This window comes from Corylus avellana, chromosome 2 (genome assembly GCF_965113065.1).
Source record: "Corylus avellana chromosome 2, dhCorAvel1.hap1.2, whole genome shotgun sequence".
Classification (NCBI taxonomy): domain Eukaryota; kingdom Viridiplantae; phylum Streptophyta; class Magnoliopsida; order Fagales; family Betulaceae; genus Corylus; species Corylus avellana.
This window is the reverse complement of record NC_142491.1, coordinates 15,470,942-15,494,214: the sequence shown is the minus strand read 5'-3', so window position 1 is coordinate 15,494,214 and position 23,273 is coordinate 15,470,942. Positions and strand designations below refer to the sequence as shown.

At 36.5% G+C, this 23,273-nt stretch overlaps 2 protein-coding genes across 9 annotated transcripts; one reads left to right on the top strand and one right to left on the bottom strand.

Moving 5' to 3' along the window:
• The first annotated feature begins 2,917 nt into the window (after window positions 1-2,917).
• Window positions 2,918-12,164, top strand: LOC132167305 (putative disease resistance RPP13-like protein 1). Of its 6 annotated transcripts, XM_088513079.1 has the most exons (9): window positions 2,918-7,596; window positions 8,206-8,276; window positions 8,431-8,490; window positions 8,997-9,242; window positions 9,627-9,738; window positions 10,531-10,738; window positions 10,870-10,940; window positions 11,377-11,462; window positions 11,632-12,164. In XM_088513079.1, the coding sequence occupies exon 1, from the start codon at window positions 3,073-3,075 to the stop codon at window positions 7,303-7,305; it is 4,233 nt and encodes a 1,410-aa protein (XP_088369205.1). In that variant the 5' UTR covers window positions 2,918-3,072; the 3' UTR covers window positions 7,306-7,596; window positions 8,206-8,276; window positions 8,431-8,490; window positions 8,997-9,242; window positions 9,627-9,738; window positions 10,531-10,738; window positions 10,870-10,940; window positions 11,377-11,462; window positions 11,632-12,164. The 6 variants fall into 6 exon arrangements, with proteins under 6 accessions (XP_088369205.1, XP_088369207.1, XP_088369206.1 ...); XM_088513081.1 differs by lacking the exon at window positions 8,431-8,490 and having other exon boundaries at window positions 9,627-9,702; window positions 10,542-10,738; XM_088513080.1 differs by lacking the exon at window positions 8,431-8,490 and having other exon boundaries at window positions 9,627-9,702.
• A 1,156-nt stretch (window positions 12,165-13,320) lies between these two features.
• On the bottom strand, window positions 13,321-22,630 carry LOC148587405 (pentatricopeptide repeat-containing protein At4g18975, chloroplastic-like). 3 transcript variants are annotated; one of them, XR_015911396.1, is made up of 7 exons: window positions 22,214-22,629; window positions 21,967-22,095; window positions 21,657-21,746; window positions 20,705-20,848; window positions 18,314-18,526; window positions 13,929-14,238; window positions 13,321-13,524 (listed from the first exon to the last, which is right to left on the bottom strand). XR_015911396.1 is itself a non-coding variant. In XM_088513083.1 (6 exons), the coding sequence occupies exons 1-6, from the start codon at window positions 22,241-22,243 to the stop codon at window positions 14,044-14,046; spliced, it is 801 nt and encodes a 266-aa protein (XP_088369209.1). In that variant the 5' UTR covers window positions 22,244-22,629; the 3' UTR covers window positions 13,321-14,043. The 3 variants fall into 3 exon arrangements, 2 of the variants coding, with proteins under 2 accessions (XP_088369209.1, XP_088369211.1); XM_088513083.1 differs by having other exon boundaries at window positions 13,321-14,238; XM_088513085.1 differs by lacking the exon at window positions 20,705-20,848 and having other exon boundaries at window positions 13,321-14,238; window positions 22,214-22,630.
• Between the last annotated feature and the right edge of the window lie 643 nt (window positions 22,631-23,273).

Here is a 23,273-nt window from a genome sequence, read left to right as displayed (position 1 = left end):
ATGCTATTCGACGATGGTTCGGCAAGATCTACGAGCTGAGTTTGAGCGAAATGCGCGACTTCTTTATCAAGTAAATCATTTTGTCATCTCCGTCAGTCAACAAGATAACTTCATGGCGGTGGCAATTATCGATATGATCGGCGGGTTGGCTTACTGTAAGAACTGCCATTGATCTTTGACTTTCATTGGCCATTTGGGGCTTTCCTTCTGCGACGTTACATATTATAAAGACAAATTCTATGTTGTGGATCAGTGCGGATCAATGGCGGCTGGCGATGCAATTGGTGAATCACCGAGTGTTTCGGTAATTATAATAACTTTCTTGCAACATCTAAAATACTTTCAACACATGGTATATTTGGTGATTTCAGGGGACAAGTTGTTACTGGTCGTACGCCAAGTGGATTGCGATAATCCCTGGGTGCTTTTGTGGCCTTCTTTAGAAAATTGTTCTTAGAGGTTTACAGGATGAATTGGAGCCGGCTGTGGTGGGGTAGATCCACAGCATAGAATTTGTCCTTATAAGATGTAACGTCGCAGAAGGAAAGCCCTAAATGGCCCATGAAAGAAAGTCCAAGATCTATGGCCGTTGTAAGCCAACCCGCCGGTCATATTTATAATCGCCACCGCCATGAAGTTATTCATAAGGAGACAACATAACGATTTTCTTGATAAAGAAGTCGCGCATTTCGCTCAAACTCAGCTCATAGATCTAGCTGGACCGTCATTGGATAGCGTACTCCTTACCAACTTTGGAATAGTTGATTGGGGAAGGAGGAGAGCGAAGGGAGATGGAACTTGACTCGGGTGATAGGATTGAGGAGAAAGATGGCCGAGGAGTTGTCGATGATGACGAGCCAGCCGTTGGAGGAGTCAATGTGAAGCTCGGGGGAACAAGCTTCTGGGAGCTCTAGATGGTAGGTCTTGTCGGTAGAGAGGTCGTAGTAGGAGCGGTGGGATTGTAGACGGGATTCTGAGAGGGGAAGCATGATCCATGGCATTTGACAGGGGAGGTGTTGTGTAAACAGCTTCACAGTTGTCTTACAATTAAGAATTGTTTTTTACAAGTATTGATTTAAGGAAAAATTTTCACTAAGACATCATTAAATTACATAACAGTCTTTGTTTCACCACCAATGGACCAATCCAACTGCTGTGATGGCAATCATCTCTCTCTCAAATGGCTGAAAATATAGTGCAAGATAATGCGGTAATTAATTATTTACATTTTTAAACTTAGGGTAGGAGAAGATATTCTTCAGTGAGGTTTCAGATCAAATTAGGTGTCTCTCTAGTGATATAGATATTGCTTTCCGTTGTCAAGGATGCACGCATTACTTCAAAAATCAGAACTAAAACATTCTTTTGAATTCTCAATTGAATGAAAAGCTCGTGCCTTAAGAGCAAGTTATATAGTAAAAGCGATTAAAGCATGTGATTGGAACAAACAGAAAGAGAGATTAGGCTGTTAATATATATTATGCTCAAGCATTTTTAAATATCTTCTACTTAAGCTGCAGCTTATATTGTTCTCTTCCCTTTTTTTTTCTTTTTTTTTTTTTTTTTTTCTTTTTTTCCAGCCCCTTCTTATTTAAAAAAGCTATCTTTCTTGCAGCTTGGGGTTTTATTAATTTATTGTTTCTTTTCATTTAAATCATTTATCCTTCTTTTCCTTATTTTTCTTCCTATTTGCTAGAGCCAATATGATTTATTAGTCTTTTTTTTTTTTTTTGCAAAATGTTATTATTGGAACAATCCCTATCATGTTAGGGAGTAGTTGTTTGTTTGCACAAGATTCAAAGAGTAGTGATAGCAGTGGCCCCTCTATCACTACTCATCTCAAATAGTAACCTCTTTCTTGCCTCTGCTTTTGTGCTCCTAGGATCCTTTTGCTGTGTCATGGTAGATTCCAATGTCTTAATTGTATGTACAGAAATTTTAAAGATGTGTGTACTAAAACTTATTTTCTATACAAACAGATGTTGATACTTCTTTTTGCCTATTTCTATTTAGTTTAAGAACTTTGATTCTTGTAAGTGTTGTGTTTATGAGTATTTGTTGATTGAAAAGTTTTAGTTGTTCTCTATCAGTGACTACCCATTCCAAAATAAATGTCAATTGGCAATTATATAAATAAAATTCAAGAGTTATAAAAAAAAATCATAGTTATCAACTACTACATAGTCAATAAGTGACATTTGAAAGAGTGGTTAAGGAGTATTGAAACATAAAGCTTTGTTTGGTAATGTTCTCTAATACTAGTACTACTCACAATGGCTTCAATTGAACTCTATGTTTTTTAGAGGGAGGGAGACACAAAGTGCACAACATGAGATGCATAGGTGACCGAATAAAGATGTGATTAGTTGAATCATTAGAAGGAATATATCTCACTTAGTTTGGGGAGCTGAGTTTTGTTAATATCATTTCATTATTAGCTCTAATTGTTTAAGAGTTAAACTCATTCTCTTTAAATTAGAAATAAAAAAAAAAAAAAAAACTCATTATCTTTTTAAGACATGACGCCTTTGCTGAAGTGTAAATCTTTGTTGGGGGTGGGGATGTTCTTTACAAATAAGAATTATTTGCTTTATTTTTTTTCTTTTTTTTTTTTTTTTTTTTTTTTAATTTTTTTTAATTTTTTATTTTCATTTACTTTGTGCAGTAACAAGTTGTTGAAACCATGATTGAGCATCTACTTAGAGGCGAGCTCTTTAATTTGATTTGCAGGATGAGCTTTAATGGCACTGCGGGTCTTTTCTAATCCTGATTATGAAACTGATTTATGTTTAAAATATATATATATATATCCAGCGGTTGTGATGAGAATGATGTGACTTATAGCGTATTGGGTCCAAGTAATCATGATAGAAGAAAAGCATGCACTTCGCACCCACAAACGTCCCATCTTCTTCTTAGCAGTTTCCACTTCTTGCAGTTTACAACTTTTGAGACTCTTCAAGCTTTCACAGAAGAAACCTTTGCAACTTTCTTGCAATTACTTCTGCGTTTGAGAGCTTTGCTATCTTTGCATCTTTCCGTGATTCAATATTCCTTTCCACAAAGAAAACTATGGCAGTAGGAGAGATTTTCCTTGCTGCGTTCCTCCAAGCGTTGTTTGAAAAACTCATGTCTCCGGAGTTGCTGAAGTTTGCACGTAGATACGAGGGACTTGGAGAAAAGCTGGGAAAGTGGAAGAAAACGTTGTCGAGAATTGAGGCCGTGCTTGATGATGCGGACCAGAAGCAACATACTGAGAGGGCAGTGAAACAGTGGCTGGATGATCTTAGAGACTTGGCTTACGATGTGGAGGATATACTTGATGAGTTCGCCACGGAAGCTTTGCTACACGAATTGAAGGGAGAAAATCAAGCCAGCACAAGTAAGGTACGCAACCTCATCCCTACTTGTTGTACTGGTTTGACTCCACATGCTCTTAAGATCAACATTAGGCTACAGTCAAAGATCACTGAAATTACCAATCGATTCAACGATCTGGTGATTCAAGAAGATGAATTGAGATTATTGAAAGGAACTGCCGATGGGAGGTCATATAGGAAAGCAGGGATTATGGCACCAACTTCTGTAGTGACTGAGCCGCATGTTTATGGCAGGGACAGTGATAAAGAGGCTCTATTTGAAATGTTGCTGAGTGAAAAATGTAGGAATGCTCAACTCTCAGTGATTCCTATACTCGGTATGGGGGGTATAGGAAAGACAACTATTGCCCAGCTTTTATTCAATGATAAAAAAGTGGAAGGCCTTTTTGATCTAAAATCATGGGCTTGTGTTTCTGAAGATTTCGATGCTGAGAGAGTCACAAAAACAATTTTACAATCTCTAACCTCTGAGAATTGTAATGGAAAAGATCAAAATTGGTTGCAAGTCAAACTCAAGGAGAAACTAGAAGGCAAGAAGTTTCTAGTGGTTCTGGATGATCTTTGGAATGAGAAATACCATGACTGGACTATCCTACGTGCTCCTTTCCTAACAGGGGCTCTGGGAAGTACAATTGTCATTACAACTCGCAATGAGGGAGTTTCATCAACGACAGGCACCGTCCCAGCTTACCATTTGCATGTGTTATCAAATGATGCTTGTTTGTCTTTATTCACCCAACATGCATTGGGGGCAAGCGATTTTAGTGCGCATCCAAACCTTCAAGATATTGGCGAGGAAATCGTTAAAAGGTGTAAAGGCTTGCCTTTGGCGGCAAAAACCCTCGGAGGCCTCCTACGCACTAAACGGGATCGTGATGGGTGGAAGGGTGTATTGGAGAGCAAGATTTGGAATATACGAGAAGAGAAAAATGAAATTGTTCCAGCTCTTATGTTGAGCTATCACCACCTGCCTTCACATTTAAAGAGATGCTTTGCGTATTGTTCAATATTTCCCAAGGACTATGAATTTGAAGAGCAGCAACTAGTTCTATTATGGATGGGAGAAGGTCTAATTCAGCAACAAGAAGGGGATGAGCAAATGGAAGATTTGGGTAGCCAGTATTTTTGCGATCTATTATCAAGGTCCTTTTTCCAACAATCAAGTACAAAGAAATCACGATTTGTGATGCATGACCTCATCAACGATTTGGCTCAGTGGGTTGCAAAAGATATATGCTTTAGAATGGAAGATAGAATTGAGGGCATCAACAAAGGACAAATTTCTAAAAAAGTTCGGCATTTGTCATACCTGGGTGACTATTTTGATGGCCCTAAAAAGTTTGAGGTTTTTTCTGAACTCACGTGTCTACGTACCTTCATGCCTCTTATGCTACCTAGGATGGAAAGCTGTTATTTGACTCACGATGTTCCTCTTAAATTGCTGCCGAAATTACTACGTTTAAGGGTGCTCTCTTTGAGTGGGTACTGCATAGTTGAGCTACCGAATTCAATTGGTGATTTAAAGCATCTACGATACCTTGATCTTTCTTACACTAATATTAGAGGCTTGCCTAAATCAACAACTACTCTTCGCAACTTACAGACATTGATATTGAAGGGATGTCGTTATCTAAAGGAATTGCCTTTAAAGTTGGGGAACCTAGTTAGCTTGCGCCACCTCAACATTCTCAATGCAGATAAACTGAAAGGAATGCCTCCTCAAATGGGTAAATTAACTTGTCTCCAAACATTGTCTAATGTAATTGTGGGAAAAGGCAATTGCTTCACGTTAAAAGAGCTAGGTTCTTTGTTGCATCTTCGAGGGTCACTCATCATCTCACAATTGGAGAATGTCGTTGAATCCAGTGATGCTAAGTTAATTGAAAAGCTCAATCTTTCTGCATTGTGTTTGGAATGGAGTCGGAACATTGATGAGTCAGAAGACAGAACAAGTGAATTAGAGATACTTAACATGCTACATCCAAACAAGTCTTTGAAAGAGCTAGCTATTAAGTGCTATGGTGGTATAGAATTTTCAACTTGGTTAAAAGGTAATTCATTTCCTAATATGTTGCTCCTAAGGATTGAAAATTGTAGAAAGTGCACATCATTGCCACCAGTCGGCCAACTACCATTACTCAAACACCTTTTCATTAAAGGCATGGCCGGTGTGAAGAATGTTGGTCATGAATTTAATGGGGAAGGTTGCTCACAAGCCTTTAGATCTTTGGAGACTTTGCATTTCGAGGATATGGAAGAATGGGAGAAGTGGAGCCCTAATGGGGAGTTCCCGCACCTGCGTGAGCTTTCTATTAAAAATTGTCTCAAGCTGTTGGGGACGTTACCAAACCACCTTCCTTCACTACAAAATATTGTTATAAACGGATGCGAGCAATTGGTTGTTCCAATCTCAAGCTTTCCGGAGCTTTGCAAACTAGAAATTGAAGAATCAAAAGGGGTGGTGCGCAAAGGTAAGGTGGACTTCACCTCACTAGACTCTAACTCTCTATCAACAATTTTAGAATTTAGATGTCCAGTAGAAAGGTTTATGAATGTAGAAGATCTAATAATTAAAAATTGTGAGGAGCCAATGCCTTTATGGTCAAATGATGTTGGATTACTACAACCCCTCCCCCGTCTTCGTAAAATGCGGGTTTTCAGTTGTCAAAAACTAGTTTCTTTGGTGGCAGAAGAAGTAAAAGAGCAGCCACAACAGGGTATGTCATCCACACGCAGTCCCATAGAATCATTGCCAAAGGCATTGGTGTACAACAGCATGTTTCTTGAGGGTATTTATATTACTAACTGTGATTCGCTGACGCACATTGCAATAGGCCAGCTACCTCCAACTCTAAAGCGCCTAGAGATACGTTATTGCAATAATATTGTGATTTTGGTGGACGAGGATGATACCAACGGCAGCAGTAGCATCGCATCTCTTCTTGAGTACTTGTTGATTGCCACGTGTCCATCCCTCAAATCCTTAACATCTAGCGAAGAATTTCCTGCAACACTTAAAGACCTCCACATTCACAATTGTGAAATGCTAGAGTCAGTGGCGAAAACGTTCCATCACAGCTCATCTCTTGAACAAATTTATATTTGGAATTGTGAAAACCTTAAATCCTTACCCATGGGCATACACAGCCTTAGCCATCTACAACATATTCAGATTTGGAGATGCTCAACTCTTGTTTCCTTCCCTGACGGAGGGTTGCTTCCTCGCAACCTTAGAACGCTGAGGATTCAAGATTGTAAGAATATGCAGGCCCTACCCAACTCCATACACAACATCACCTCTCTTCAAAAATTGTGCATAGAAAAATGTTCAGGCATCGTATCCTTTCCGGATGAAGGTTTTTCCCCCAACTTAACATCACTTGAAGTCAGAGATTGCAACATAACTGAGGCCTTGCTTGAGTGGGGATTGCACAGACTTACCTCTCTTCAACATCTTGAAATTAGCGGTGGATGTCCGCATCTGGAATCCTTTCAAGAGATGATGCTGCCTGCCTCTCTAACCACCCTCATCATCAGTAACTTCCCGAATTTGAAATACTTATCTTCCAAAGGCCTTCGATACCTCTCCTCTCTTCAAACTCTGAAAATTGGTTGGTGCGAAAAGCTGATGTCCTTTCCAGATGATGGTCTGCCTCCCTCACTCTTGCATCTTCGCATCATTTGCTGTGAAAAGTTCACATCCTTTCCAGAGGATGGTCTGCCTCCCACACTCCAGCAACTTCATATTGCATACTGTCCTCTGTTGAAAGAACGCTGCAAGAAAGATCAAGGACGAGACTGGAACAAGATAGCCCACATTCCTCTCGTTAAAATTGATGGTAACTTCATCTATGACCCAAAACCAGAAGAGGAGAATCAGATCACGAGTCTAACGACCGTAGAATTGGCTTTTGATGTTTGGTAAGACAACTCTTTTGGTTGGGGCTCTTCTTTGATTTCCCATGCATTTTGGGTCTCCATCACATAACGGAAGGCTCCTTTGACTGTCTTCTGAATGTTGGTTGGAAAACTCTCTTGCTGCTGTTATTGTCGGTTTGGTGAACGTGCGACTATTCTTGTTGGAGTTAACGGTATCACAAGTGTTTGTTAAAATGCCCAAACGACCAAGCAGAGAGAGAAGGCTTTCGACCATTGAGTTTTTCACCACTAATTGCATGTTGCTGGTCAATACAGATTTGCGAATCATTACAAAAAGGTATGTAACTGGATTTTTTTCTTTGTGTCGTTTCCTCCTCAATCAAAGAATACATTAACGGACACAAGAATAGTGAACGTTTTTCTAGTGAACTGAGATTGGTGAAATGTTTTTTCTGTGTGGTTTTGCGCCAATAGCAAGATAAAATCATATTATCAAGCCTTTTTTCCAATATGTTTGAGCTTTGGACCAGAAAATGGAAAAACGTCTCATTCTGATCTTGCATCTGTGTACAAAAGAATCAAATGCATTCCATTGCATTGGTGTTATCAATTAAAATTTGAATGAATAACATCTTAATTCATGGGTCACTGTCCCATGTAATCTTATTGGAGGGAAAAAAATATTGATTCAGTAGCGTGTAGTTTATATGTCATACTCTAATATGTAATTGATTTTTCATTGTATCATATTTCGAAAAATTTGTATACAAACAAATGTGTGTGTGATAAGAGAGAGAGAGAGAGAGAGAGAGAGATTGAACAAAAAAAATCAGTTCTATTTGAGAGACTCTTTGTGTATATTCTGTTTATATTTGTTTGTGTGAAAAGTTATGATTGCCATTGACTACTTTAGATCATCCTGACATCTTTAGGTGTTAAATTGCAGATTGTAGGGTGGCCCAAAGTTCATCTGAAGCTGCCGAGAGCATCAAAACAGATTAAGCACTTTTATAAAAAGTATGTCAAAAAGGCAGGTTTCTTTTTGCCATATCTATAAATTTTGTGTGGGAGATTGAACCTCGACCATTGTCCTGTATATCTTCCTAATCTTGATCACTTTGTGATGATTTGATTTCTCCCTCCATTCCAAAATGAATGTCCTGGTTTCAAGTCAAGCAATTCCGAATGAAGAATGGGTACAATACTCGAAACGATTTTCCCAATAGCATAGGTGGGCACAATTTTTAATAAATTCAGTCACAATTTTTAAATTTTTAGAACAATAGGATGGTTATGATCCTACACCCTGTCTTGCTATGAGCTAGAAGTAGCAGCCAATGAAGATACAGGACATAGATTGTTTAGTGATTAGGAATCTTTTTTCTTTTTCTAGTTGGGAGTTATTAGCTTTTCATTTTTAGGATTATGCTTCTATTTAAGTCTTGTGGTATTATAGAATTAATTGGCGAACTTGATTAATTTACTATTTATTTGTTGCTCATCTTCTTGTTTTGATTTTCTCTTTGTTTTCTGGGCTTTAGTTCCTAATTTCAGTCACCATTGCATTAGACCTCTTTCAAGCCCCTATTCATCTGTAAATCTATTTATAATCCCTTATACAAACCACTACCAATCAGCATTACGAATCCCCCAAAATATGTTATTGGTGATGGCTACTGTTCACGTAACCTTGATTGCCTCTGATTCTTTGTTTTCTTGCATTATATGAATCCAAAGGGAAGGGGTGGAGGAGAGTTTTGGAGGAGACTTTCTGGTGCCATCCTACCGTGGCTCGTCTTTGCTGGGCTCAAAGGGAAGGGGTGGCTCAACCGGTTATGATAGAGCGGTTGCATTGCCTGCTGGAGGCAGAGTAGAGGAGGAGGAGCAACAGCAAGCCCGAGACAGGGGAGGTGATTGGAGTGTTCGAGAGCATCCAGATTTGGGTGCCAAGGCCCCAAAAGATGTGAAGATCCAGGGGATCAGGTATGCACAGCTCCACTCATAGGCCCCTTTTTTTTCAACATATTTTACTCCAAGTGTAAGGTGTTGCTAAACAATTCCCTGTGACCAATTGCAGAAGCACTGAGATTATTATCCAGTTTGTATATTAATTATCCCACTTGAATAATTTCATCTAATCTTATCACCTTTCCCTAATTGAATTATTAATTATAATTTCATTATATCATATTTCAAAAAATTTGTATACAAACAAGAGTGTGTGTGTCTGAGAGAGATTGAACAAAAAAATCAGTTCTATTTGAGAGTCTCTTTGTGTATATTCTGTTTATATTTGTTTGTGTAAAAAGTTATGATGTGTCATTGACTTTTTTGATCATCCTGACGGTTTTAGGTATTAAATTGCAGATTGCAAGAGCTGTGGACTTGAGAAGCTAACAATTTTAGATCATCGAGGGCGGGCCAAAGTTCTTCTGAAGCTGTTGTGAGCATCAAAACAGCTTAAGCATTTTTATAAAAAGTATGTCAAAGAGTCGGGTTTGTTTTTGCCATATCTATAAATGTTGTGTGGGAGATTGAACCTTGTCCAGTGTCCTGTATATACCTGGTTGTATTGTATTTGAGCTTGTCATGTTCTTAATCCACACATTGTTTTCGGGAGTTCAAAATCCATGGAGAACGAGAAGGTGAAACACTGTGTCTCATTCAGTTTTTTCACAATTTTATTGCTGCACGGCTTAGAGAATTTGGGGAAGATTTTTTTTTTTTTTGGTTATAATTCTCTTTAGTGTGAGAGTGAGATTTGGGGTTTTGGGTTTTGAGTAGTTTTCTCCTAGTTATTGTTTGAACTCCATTTTTTTTTTTATATTGAATTTTCTCTTGGTCGCCTTCGCCTATGGATGTAGGCTTGTTGAACCACGTACGTTAAATCCTGGTGTCTTGTGTGACTAAATTATTTTTCCTTGGGGATCTTGAAATTTATTTTGTCACAAGTATAAGACTTAGTTTGGGGTAGCTGATGGATAGGTCCTGAAACTTGTTTTTGATGAAAGCGAAAGCACTCTGCAATTCATTAATTACTGTGGACCTTCACATAACAGCATAGAAGTGTTTGTTAAATTGTTGCAGTGACCAAAAGTTTTCATTACTATATATTGCTGACTATTAGAGATTCAGTGATTATTGGGACCACTTAGAAAAATGTAAGTAACTAAATTTTGATCCTTTGGTAATGTTGGAGTCCATATTGTGATAGTAGCCATATTATGGATAGTTTTTAATGGTCTATCATATTCAGTAATTCAATTGATAGTGTCCATGCAGAGTATTCGATTTGTGAAGAAAGTGCCTCTGTTGGCTTGAGAAAAAAGAGGAAGAACCTTGTAAATCTCAAACTCCGAGCCTAAATGCCAAGCCAGGAGCATATGTACTTTTTGTCCAATAATATGGAATCACACCCTTGTAGGTTGAAGCCGAAGTTTTCAATGTTGAAAATGTTGATCATGAAAAGAATACTGATGGTAATATTTCTTTTATTTTTCTGGTTTATTCATTGCTTAAAAAATGTAATTTTTTTTTTTTGATAAGTGCTTAGAAAATGTAATTGATTTCATCTTGTTACATTTTTATGGTCATCTATTGCACAAGATAGGTAAGGTCCGTGAGGATGAAGAACGTGAGGGGATTATATTTTGCCAAGATGATGATTTCGAATATGAAGAGGTATGTTTTACAGCTCATGTAACTTTTACAATCGTAGGACATGTTGTGCATCCAAATAGATATAGAAAGGGAACTTGAAGTATTATTGAATTCAATTTGAACCGATCAAAGTCTAATTATTCTTTGTTGTTGATTCACATTACAACAACATTGACTTTATCCTGTCTTGTTATCAGCTATAAGCAACTGATGTTTCGGTTAGAATATGTGTCATGTTTAACAATTATCCTAGACATGTGAAATTGCCCTTAAATTTTGATCTATCTATTTATGGGTGTGTTGTTATCCTTAAATGTATTGGAATCTTAGGTTTGTTTTTGTTTTTGAGTTTTTAGCAACAAAAGAACCATAGGAAAATGCATGTGAATGTGGTTTACACCTGTCTACATGAAGAAGTGAATTTTTCTGTCACAGTGTCCTTAACTTTTCAATGTAGGTCATAGGCTACAAAGGAGATTGCCATTGCTGTATTGCTGTTTTGGATTTGTACCCGACACTTGTGCCCATTCCTACTCTCTTCTTGTGAGTTTGATTTTTTTTTTTTTTTTTTGGTTTAAACGTTATACGAGCAAGTCAATAAGTGCTATTTGAAAGAGTGTTATCAAGGGCTGTGGTCACCAAACAAATACTTCATTTCATAGTTTTTCCCATATCCTACTCACTTTGGCTTCCACCATCTGTTTTATACTAGGAAGGAGCAACAGGTGCACAAGAGGAGATGCCTAGAAGGCGGAGTAAAGATGTGATCAATTCAATTGCTAGTTAGGAATGTATTTCAATTTGTTTGGGACAACTGAGTTTTTGGATTCCCTGGAACTAAACAAGGATTCTTAGGTCCTGAAGCTTGTTGATGAAAGCAAAAGCAATTTGTGTATGTACTGTGGAAAAGCTTTTGAAAAGAACCAAGGGTCTCTTGCAGTAATTGGAAACAGCAGAGCAAAATTGCAGGCTCTCTTTTTACCTTTTTACTGCAAACAATTGGGACTGACTAGAGTTATGCTGCCTATGCTTATGGAAAATTGCCTGGAAAATAGCGACGCATGAATCTTACATAAACAATGAATGAGTGGGATCTCTGCTTTGTGGTTCATGACAAACGTTTAAAATGTCGAGTCCTAATTTTTTTTTCCATGTGTATTGAGAACTCTAGTGGTGTTGTTGGTATAAATGGTTTGTAATGAATGAGCTGAAGCAACGAGGGAAAACTTAGTTATTCATTTGAAACTTGATATTTCTTGTGATGATATAATTTTCGTAATTGTAAACCATTTTCGGAAAACTTTATTTAATTTTCGTAAAATGATTTTTCTTCTTTAAAACTATAGACAATTTTTTGATTTTGAGCTTCTCCTTCTCAAATCGTTAAACCATCGTCAAACCTTCGCCGAACCACCACTAGAGGTTGTTGGGATTTGCCACGTTGTTCATCAGATGTCGCCAAAAGTCACTGGGCATTTTTTCTATCACCTCTTTTTCATATAAACCAAACACCGAAGAATATTTTAAAAAATTTATTAACAATATTTTTTGATGGAAAACATTTTACATCCAAATAAGCTGATGCAACAAAGCATTGTAAATTCACTCAAACTAAATGTCGTATTTTCTTGAAAGCAAAAGCAATCTACAATTCTTTTGTCACAGTAGGCTTCGTCAAGGGAAACATTAGGGTAGTTGTGAAATCAATGTCCATAACATTGGGGTTACTGGTCTCATCAAATCTAAGTATCCAAATGTAATGAGCATTTGCTTGTTCCTACCATTCAATTTTGGAATCTTAACATTTGTCCTGAAAAGTGAAACAAGATCAACAATTTATATATATATATATATATATATATATATATATATATATAATTTAAATTGGGATGTTTTCTTAAATTACTTATGAATTAATAATTTGGTAAAAATTGAGATGTCTTGTACCTTCGGATATAATAAACAACTCGATATAAATCATCTTTAGGCTAATAGCAAAACCCTAATGCACCCATTTTGAGTTATGTCAGAGTGGTTGCCCATTTCCAGTCGAGAATATGGCAGTTGCAAATGCACCTTTGAGATATAATTTGAATGGCAGAAAATTTATTGGATGATGCATGAATATTGGGAGAAATGGGTTGAGTTGAAAAAGAATGGTACATGTTCAAGATATCAGCAATCACTGTATACATGACCCTCATTCAAGAGTTTAAACCCAGCACATGATCTTGCACTATTGGTAGAATGCTTAATGATAAAATCCCCGGGGCCCAACCCAAAACGTCTCTTATGTATTCGGGTACTTGTCGTATTATCAAACTATTTGGCAAAATAAACATGTTTTGAAATGTTTACAAGAGTCACAATTCTTGGGTTATATTTTGTTCTGTTGAAATGGTTGGCCTGTAAAGTAACTCATGTTTTGAAGTAATACCATGAAGCATTTAAAATTCTTACACTTGTCTCGGAGTCTCAATACCATGAAGCACTTAAAATTCTTACACTTGTCTCGGAGTCTCAAGAAGTAAGAAACTCGCTAGTTCCACTGCGAGCAGCAAAATCTGCAACTTTTAGGTGTCGAGAATGTGAAGCACTAGAAGAGCTGCCAAGCCAAACAAGAAAAATTATCAGCAGAAGATCTTTAGTAGTTACCACAAAACAACTGTCTACTGGCAAAATGAATAGGGTTCTTCACTTCTCTTCCATCTTTAAGCTCCGAAAAATGCGGCAACTTAAAATCTTTGTTTTGGTTGCTTTACAGGCGGTGGAAAATTGGTCTCTCAACCATAGGAGACTGCAGATTGACAATTTTGACAACCTGATTCGACTCAAGGGAACGACAAGAAAGACGGCTTAAGCATGAACCTCCAAACATTGTTTTTTTTTTTTTTTTTTTTTTTTTTTTTAATAGATACCACAGTTGGAGTCTTTGCCAGAAGGGAAAAGATTTGCCGACACTTTTACAACACATTAGGATTGGACATTGTCTCAATTTCTCTGCATTACCAGGGTGGCTATCTGATCTTGCGTCATTGCAAACATTGATAATTTCCAATTGCTGTAAATTGTCGTCGCTGCAGGAAGGGATGATCGCCTCAAACATGGTCTACAAGGCCTTCCCTTATTTCTTCTTTTTCATAGGTGGGGCTTTCCTACGTTTCCTGAGGGATGCATCTTCAGTGAAAAGATGATTGTACTTCTGCAGCACCCTCTCTTTTTCTTCAAGTAAGCCCAAAATCTCATATGCATTTGCCACTTTCTGCACTATTGATTTCTCTGGAGGCTTTCGATCAAAAGCTTCCAAGTCCTTGAAGAGCTTTCATATGCAAGCATGAAAACAATACATCAGTATTACATAATATGAGTAGTTGATTCTTAGCAATTTATTCAATAGAGGAACAAGATCAACTTAGTAAGTCCTCAAAGCACACTACATCTTAAAACGTATATAACTGTGTAAGATGAGAATAGATAAGCATTCAACTATTTCTTTCACTTCTGCCAAAGGTGAGTGGGACTTGCTATAATTATTGATAAACAACAAATCCTAACAACTATTGAATTTTATATTGTTAATTTTTATTAACAAACTATTAATGGGGACAGTATCATTCAAATCTTCTTATTAATTACACTTTAGTAAATATTATAGCTTTCATTTGGGGCTTCACTTGGTGAAACAGATAATGGGAAGGATGGAAAGTGATGGTTGGATTGGTACTTTTCCATTTCTTGGAATGAACCAAAAAGAGGACAAAAAAGAAAAAAGAAAAAGAACAGGTGTTTTGCACCAAGTCCATGTACCCTTATCTTCTAAAAAATGATGAGAGGCATTATGCTTTTACATATTTATCCACTTGTTAAGTTGTACATTAAGCCACTCCCTACCTTTTACTTTTTATCCCTCCTAACAAGCCACTCACTTATCACATCCCTTCTATCTTTCCATCACTACTGTGAAGTAGAGCCTGACTTCATTACCTTCACCCTTCAGCCCTTTTCTTTTTTCTCCCCACAGGATCTTTAACCCTTTGTCTTTTATTTTTTGAGTAATACTACACACTCCCACTTCCCCACATTCATTTGCACTCCCTTAGGTGGCTCTTAAAACCACTATTGGATTTGGGATGTGAATCTTTTGTGGATTTTAATCCAATGGTGGTTTTAAGAGCAACCTAAAGGAATGTGGAAATGGATGTGGGAAAGTAGGAGTGTGTAGCATTACTATACACATACGCATTAATTACCCCCCCCCCCCCCCCCAAAAAAAAAAAAACACTATTACCACTCATGCACTTATACAGTAAATTATGACTCACTACAACTCGTTTTCCAAACTACCACTTTGTTCGAAGTAGTACCATGGGTCAGATTTGGGCATTAGTATTCACAGAAAATGTTGCACTTGACAATGGAATATATAGCCTGGTTGAATTTTTTGTGAAGTAGTATTCACAGAAAATTTAGCCTGGTTGAATTTCAACGCACTGTTTAGAATTATTTAAGAAAACAACAAAAGAATCAGGTAGAGGAAGTCAACCACATAAGGGTAGCTGTGCCAGAACAGAGGTCACGTTGCCACCCCCTGACAACCACCCGTCTGTCTGAATTGATGCAATTCCTAAAAGGATACACAGCAGTAATTATATGGATGGAGATACAAGGCGCATATTGTTCAGAGAAAAATCGTCACCATTTGCATTCGAATAGAACACATTACAGAGTACATCGACTATTTGAACCAAATTTATCCAAAAGAAGATAATGAGTATCGAGAAAATTCAAAAGGGTATCTAAAAAACAAAATTTATGATGAAAATCACAAACAACCACTGATTTTAAACCGAATTTCTTTGAACACTGGTGCACTCAAGTCAAACCTGGTAAAAAGAATACACAGGAGTCCAGGTCCCTCCACATTTTAAGAACATGGAAACATACAATTTCAAATCACTTTCGTTTCTTTCAAAACCAAGAAATCCCAATTACCAACACCTAGAGCTGGACCCCTTGAAAAATTTAAGCAGAGGTAGTCTACCGATGGAGAAAGAAGTGGTAATGGCTGGCAAAGAGAGTGGAAGGAGGACAAAAGCTTCAAGCAGCGATGATGAGGGTTCAGGCGGAGATGTGGGTGGAAGGAGGAGCTTATGTGGAGTTTGGGGTGCTTAAAAGAGAGGAATGAGAAAAAAATTAGAGAGGAACATGAAAAATGGAACCAAGAAAAGAAACCTAGGCGATAGCAAGCAGTGCTGGTGCTCCCCGCACCGCCACCTGCACCAGCACTGCATTCTTGTGTCGCAGCAACTCCCACTGCTGCTACCATTTGCGCATGCCACCGCAGCAGCCATGGGACTAGATCCTGTCGTTGGTAAACAAAGACGACAGCGCTTCAACGGTGCCCTTGATGTTCTTGTCCAGATTGAGCTCGAGCTTGAGTGCGTTGAAGTCATTGTCCTCATCATTGGCGCCATCATCGTAGGTCTGCAGCATTCCCTAGTTTAGGCCCTTTCTCGCCATCAATGAAATCACCACAGGTCTGGAACACCTCGTTAAGAATGGCACCAATTTGCTTTGCTGAACTTGAACCCTGAATTCACTGCCACCACGCATTACCATTTGCTCTTTGTTGAGTCCTCCGTCACAGTTGGCTTCACTTGGAGCGGGTCTTTCAAAGATAACAGGTTCAAGTGGGAGGCGTTCTTCCTCTCATTGCATTTAGGACACATGCTAGAATAAATCAGTTGACGGTCTATAATTACCTTCACATTTTTTCTTGGCTTTGGTTTCCAGAGAGAGAACATTTTACTTCAACCATAAAATGGCTGCTGAAATTTACATAATTGATATCAACAAGAAAACAAGGGTGGAAATTCGGGTTCATAAGTCATCATGTCGAATCATGGATATACGATTATAGGGGTTGACAAGAACACGGCCCATTTAACTAATTGTGTCAAATCCCTCAAACCTGACGCAACTGTTTAACTAAATGCTTCGGCGCAACTTTCAAAATTCATTTAATAAACAATTCGTGTTGGATTGACACAAACACAACCTGTTTCAACTCATTTCAACCTTATTAATACAAATGGGTTGAGTTGTCACTAGGACTGTAAATGAGCTAGTCTGTTCGATAACCCGCTCATATAAACTCGATCAAATTCGATTTGTTTAAAAAAGAGCCAATCTTGAGCACAAAATTAGGCTTGATTATTAAACAAGCTATACTCATATAAACTTGGCTCGACTTGTATAAACTCGTATAATTTCATTTTTATTATTTTTTATCGTATTATTTTAATTTCGCAATTTGAACATCTCAAGTAAAGATGAATTCTCTTCCTAATATAATAGATATAACTTATATTGTAGTTATTGTGAGTCTTAATATAGATATATATGTGTTTGTGTGTAAATGTATAAATACATGTGATTGTGCATAATGAATTCATATACATACTATATAAAACATACATATAAACTCGAGATTGGATTATTTAAGATTCAAGTTAATTTATTTAATTAACTCAAATGATAAAATTGGAACAATAATTAATTAACTAATATTTAGTATGGATTTACGAAAAAATAAACAATCATGATCTTTACTTTATATAAGAAATAAATAGGTTAGCTGAGCAGCTCGTGAACAAGCTCAAGTTCGATCGAAAAATAAATGAGTCAATCTTGAACAAATTAACTAGTTCGGTGATAACCTCGAGCTTTGCTTGTTTTCGAAATAAAATTAAATGAACAGAGCTTGAACATTTAATATTCGGCTCGATTACAGCCTTAGTTGACACAAATACTTGATTTGACCTAATTAACATAATTTCATATCTTACAAGCATAAATTATATCAATTATACACATTCATGACTCGATTCATGACAATCAATTTGATAATCGATATCATAACCATAATTATATACTTTGGATTTTTAAGGGTAAAAATATAATTTAATTATACGGGTTATGTGGGTTAATTGCGGGTTGACACAAATTTGACTCGTTTATTAATTCTGTCTAACCGGGTTGACTTGATTTGATCCTAACCCTCTAATTTCATATTGAGTTTGTGTTGGGTTGCATTAGACATTGCCAGCCTTACAATGTAATGTACATTGAATCATATTTAGTTGGCCTGACATATCTTTCCAAGACATTATATAACCAGAGAAACCAGAATGTTTTTACCATGTTCCATTTAATAAATTAAGTTCTACAACTCATAATAAAAGTAGGAAGGCAAACAAATTGATTCTGAATCAGGAAAATGGAATGCAAATGTGCATTAGATGATTGGCAAATATATGAGTAAAATGATAACTTCTTATATGTTCTCGCTTCTCAAAAAGAAAATGATTTAAAGCAGACACCAAGAAGTTTACCTTCACAAGATTCTTTTGCATGTTATTTCGATAGTATATAGCTATCATGCGTTTGCACAACTGCCACGGAACTGAATGTAGATCGATCCCAATTTTCTGGTCCCAAAACTTGTGTGCTTCTTCTGCTCTATGGTCCATCTCTAAAGCTCTTATTAGTTGGCCATATGTTCCCATTGTGGTTCCCTGCCCCTTGCTTAGCATCCACTTAATCACCTAGAAAAGATTAACAAATAACTATGCCATACAAGTTAAAAAAGAAACATAATGAGATTGGTCTCATATATCCTTTTTATGAATTAACATATAATTGAAATAATTAAATACCGAATTTCCCAGTTTCCCATGAAAGATTAGAACAATACTTGCATGATGCAAAATTATGCAAATTTGATACAGCTTGCTTAACATGACCTGTTCCCAGCATTATTACATATCAAGAAATGGAAGAAAAAACGAAATGAGTCGAAGGCAGATGTAGGAAACCAAAATGGAGATTATGTACTATAGTATTGTGCGTATAAGTCATTTTCCAAGTAAGAGATCAGGTGAAGCCCTAGCTATGCTGAAGTTTTCTGATTTTATTTCTAAGCATGGACTCATGGATATTCCTCTTTTACATGGTCTAGCAATAGGGATCCTCCCTCCTGGTATATAATCAATAGATCCCTTGTGTTCTCGGACCTGATTTGCTCCAGAAAGAGACCACCTAGACTATGCCCAGATCATTTTTCTATTCTTTTCGATATTGAAGGCATTCCTAGAGCCAGAAGATGCTTCAAGGGCCTGTTTGGTATGCAGAATGGAAATTCTATTAAGAAAATGAATAGCTATTATTGGGAATGAAAGAAAGTACAATGGAATAACTATTCCAATTTCTTACCTTAGTGATAACACATACGGTCTCACTTGAATGAAACCAAAATTACTAAAACACCCAATTTTCTTTAAAAAAAAAAAAAAAAAACCTAAATCTGCGGCTGGCACCCATAAAAAGGGCGCAGGAGTGTTATGGCTATCCATTACTAAAAACATCTAAATTTGCGGCCGGCCCTGCCACCCATAAAAAGAGCCCCAGGGGTGTTATGGCTATCCATTACTAAAATGCCCAATTTTGTTCGTAAGTGTGCATAGCTAGGTCGAGCATGCAACTTCCCTGTGTAAGTCAAGAGAGCAAAAGAAACCATTTCTTTTTCATTTTAGATACAGGAACTCCTTTACCTTAACATTAAATCTTTTTGATAAGTACCTTAACATTAACTCTTTTCTTTTTTTTTGATAAGTAAGTACCTTAACATTAAATCTAAGAGCCACACAAATGTTTTTTTGATAAGTAACAAAGTAGAAAGATACAATGAATGTATGTCTCATGGCCAGTTCTAAGAGCCATACAAATGTATCCATGGAACATGTCCTTTATCTAAAAATTAGAGGGTAGAAATCTCAAGTTGGACAGCTATGCGATAATGGCTATCCATCTTAGTTTGGGAATTAATTATGAAGTTAACTTACATCTAAAAATCTTTCTTTTCTAGCCACTAGTTGCAAAAAATTACATGAGATGTATAATTTTTTCTAAATGTTTGCTTCCTTTTCCCCAAGTAAGCAAACAGGAAATAAACAATTCGAGAGGCCTGAATGTTTTAACTCTCACCAATGATAACTAGGCAAAACAACCAACTAGGATTCATTCCTTTAGTGAAGAAAAAAGAAAATTAAATATATACCCTGATACCATTCGAACTCTTCTTTACTCACTTGAAATAACTTCAGAACATAACGTCCCAAATCCAAGTCAATTATGGCAGAACCAACTAGGAATTAAATTTAAGAAAACTAATTTGCCATGGACAGCAAAGGAAGCAGGTTGGAGACAAATATCACCACCTATGCTCAAACTCTTTCCACAAATAGTTTAAATTTAATCCCATTTAGCAATTGAATGTTGGGTTGTCCAATGTATTTATTAATCATAAACCAAAATTAGGTAGGGAAAATCAGTATTGTCAATGACCTTGTGATGAACATGTGTTTCTACATAAAGACTCTTACTCTGGCCAGAATAAGTTCTAATACAGAGATTTACAAACAAAACACTTGACAATAAGACTATATTAAGATTCAAACACATGGAGAAGGTGCTAAAAACTCTTGAAATTTTAATTGGATGAAGACTCCTTCCTCACTTCAGTCTTGCAGTTTCCTTGAGAATTTTTATTTATAGTCATCTCCCCTTCATTTTCTTTCGTTTACTGTGGAAGATATCTCTTCTCTTCCTCCTCTTTTCCATGAAAAAACAATGCAGAATTGCATACTTCATTCTTTTTTTCTACTGATAAATTACTCATGCACCACATGCTTGCACACACACAAGAGAGAGTGAGTTGCTCGTACCTGAACAACTCTATGCCATTGCTGTTCCTTCTCAAGAGCAAGTAATGCCCTCTTAAGTGATGCAATAGGGAAATTTTGTTCCCATGCAACCCATGCATCTAGAGCACCATAAACAGCCTCCTTACTGTCCTTGATATCGAGAAGCTGCAACAATGTGGTTATTTTAATAACTTATCAAAAGATGCCTCGTAAGAGGCATGTAAGAAAAATACCAACTCAGTATTATGGAAGGGAAGGGGAAAGATAATACTCCTTTTGTCCCGATGCAAATGTCTTGTTTCCCTTTTTGGGATATGTTATAAAATGTATATCACTTTCTAAAAGTGATACACATTTTGATTACTATTTGTACCTTCCCAAACCAAGATATTAATTTTCAGGTGGAGGGAGTATTTAATTTAACATAATCACAAGAAAATTTATGATAAACACCCATTGAGGAAATTACCACTAAACATTATCTTATGATATAGCTAGTAGAAACCTTGTGATTGCACTAAATTAAAATGGAGTAGCACATTAATGCAGCAATGTAGTGATATATTGCAACATTACATGACATTTCTCAGGAATATACATTGCATGTACAAGAACAAACAATTCTTTCTGTTATGCACAAATAATAGCAATAGATAAAAGTTGACAGGCAAAGGCCAATAACCAAACATGCAGAAGTTGTTCAACACTCGTTTATAATTGTCAAATCCATGTTTAAGATGGATAGCAGAACATACTAATGAAAACCCTAAAAATTACTTAATTGCCCTTTAGGTTATCTCTCTTCATACACGTCATTGAAACTAAGCATTAGGGTTAAGAGAGTTAGTTCTTGCTAGGATCGTATTCATAGCAATATCTTACAATCATCCTCACATATCTTTGTCTCATTAATAAAAGTATTAAAATCCAATTGTCAAAAACAAAAAGAAACTGCAAATGGTTATATACTTACAGTATTCACAAGAAACTTGACCTTGTCCTTTCTGGGAACATTCTCTCCAATTTGATGCTCTCGACTCGTACCTTGGCTGTTGCATTCTTCCTACAACATTTTGCAATTCAATCGAATGAATCAAATCCATTACATTTTCATGAAATAGAAAATTTACCAAAACCCCTGTCAATTTACAAAAAGTACCAAAAAAATTATATGCCAAAGCAAATCTGCCCTCAATAGAATAATTAAGAACGAAAGAATGCAATGAATAACTCGAATGACTAATAACAAAACAATCGCAAGAATTTGTTAAAATCGCAGATACCTGAAAAGATGCCGCAGCTGTTGGTGTAGCACTTTGGTTGGATTTCTGAGATTGCAACAACATAGTACTGTAATTGGATTTGTTCAAAGTTTGGACCCTGACCACTCCAAGCTGAGTTAACCGGCCAACCTGTACAAAATAACAAACCACCCAGATCACAAAAATCATCAAAATGGTCAAGGTAATAGAACAACCTCATTGAGTGTAGCGAAACAGCTGTGAGAGACAGAAATACGCAGAAACTCACCAGAAAAGATATTGCTGGTGATCTCCACATGACCGCCAGATTCAGAAGCTCCAAATTGAGAGAGAGAGAGAGAGAGAGAGAGAGAGAGAGGTGGTGTTTGAAGAGTGGTATATTAAAACCCGCCTAAAACCCTAGTATAATTAACCGGGTTCTGAACTCAAAAGCACTCGGGTGGGTCTTTCGCCCAAAATATTTTCCGGATCTTTTCCTCCATATGCTCTCCTCTTCTCTCTTTTCTTCTCTTTCTTTCCTTCTTCTTCCCTCCTTTTTCTCTGTTATTTTTTCTCTTCTGTGTTCTTCTCTCTTCTCTCCTCTGTTTTCGAAGAGAGAATATTACGCAGAGGGAAAACTCAATATTACAGAACTGCCCTTAAAATGCCATTTTCGTAGTTTGAGAAACTTACTGAACTGCCTCACTTCTTGTCTCCCCCACAATTTGTTATATTGAAAAAATATACTTTAGCCCCTTGTCTATCACTTATTTCACAATTTATGCCTTTAAATTTTAAAATGTGACATTGAAGCTCCGCGTATTATCATTGCGTGCCAAATTAAATATTTTTGTTTTTTTTTTCTTCCTAAAATATTCTTAAAGTTATTGTTACTAATAAATAAAACTTTAAAAATATATAAGATAACCATTTAAAAAAAAAAATTAAAAGGGCTAATATGAAAAGGATCACCCAATTTTTTTTTGTTTATTTTTTTAATAATTTTAAAATTTTCGAGTGGTTATTTTTTAATAAATTTAAGGGTATTTTGGAAAGAAAAGCGCAAAACTATCTAATTTGACACACAGTAATAGTATGGGAGGCCCTAATGTCATTTTTTTAAATTTGGAGGTGTAAGTACAAAATAGATGATAGTTCAAGGAGTTAAAGTGTATTTTTTCTTAGTTTTTTTAATAACTATTTTTAGATCATTTAGTAAACATGTTCTCTTAAAAAAAAAAAAAATCAAAAAATCATGTTCTTGTTAGAATTAGTGCCTTAAAAATCAATTTGAACTTGATTTATTTTTTAGATTCAGAGATTTGGGGATTTGTTATTCATGAATGAAT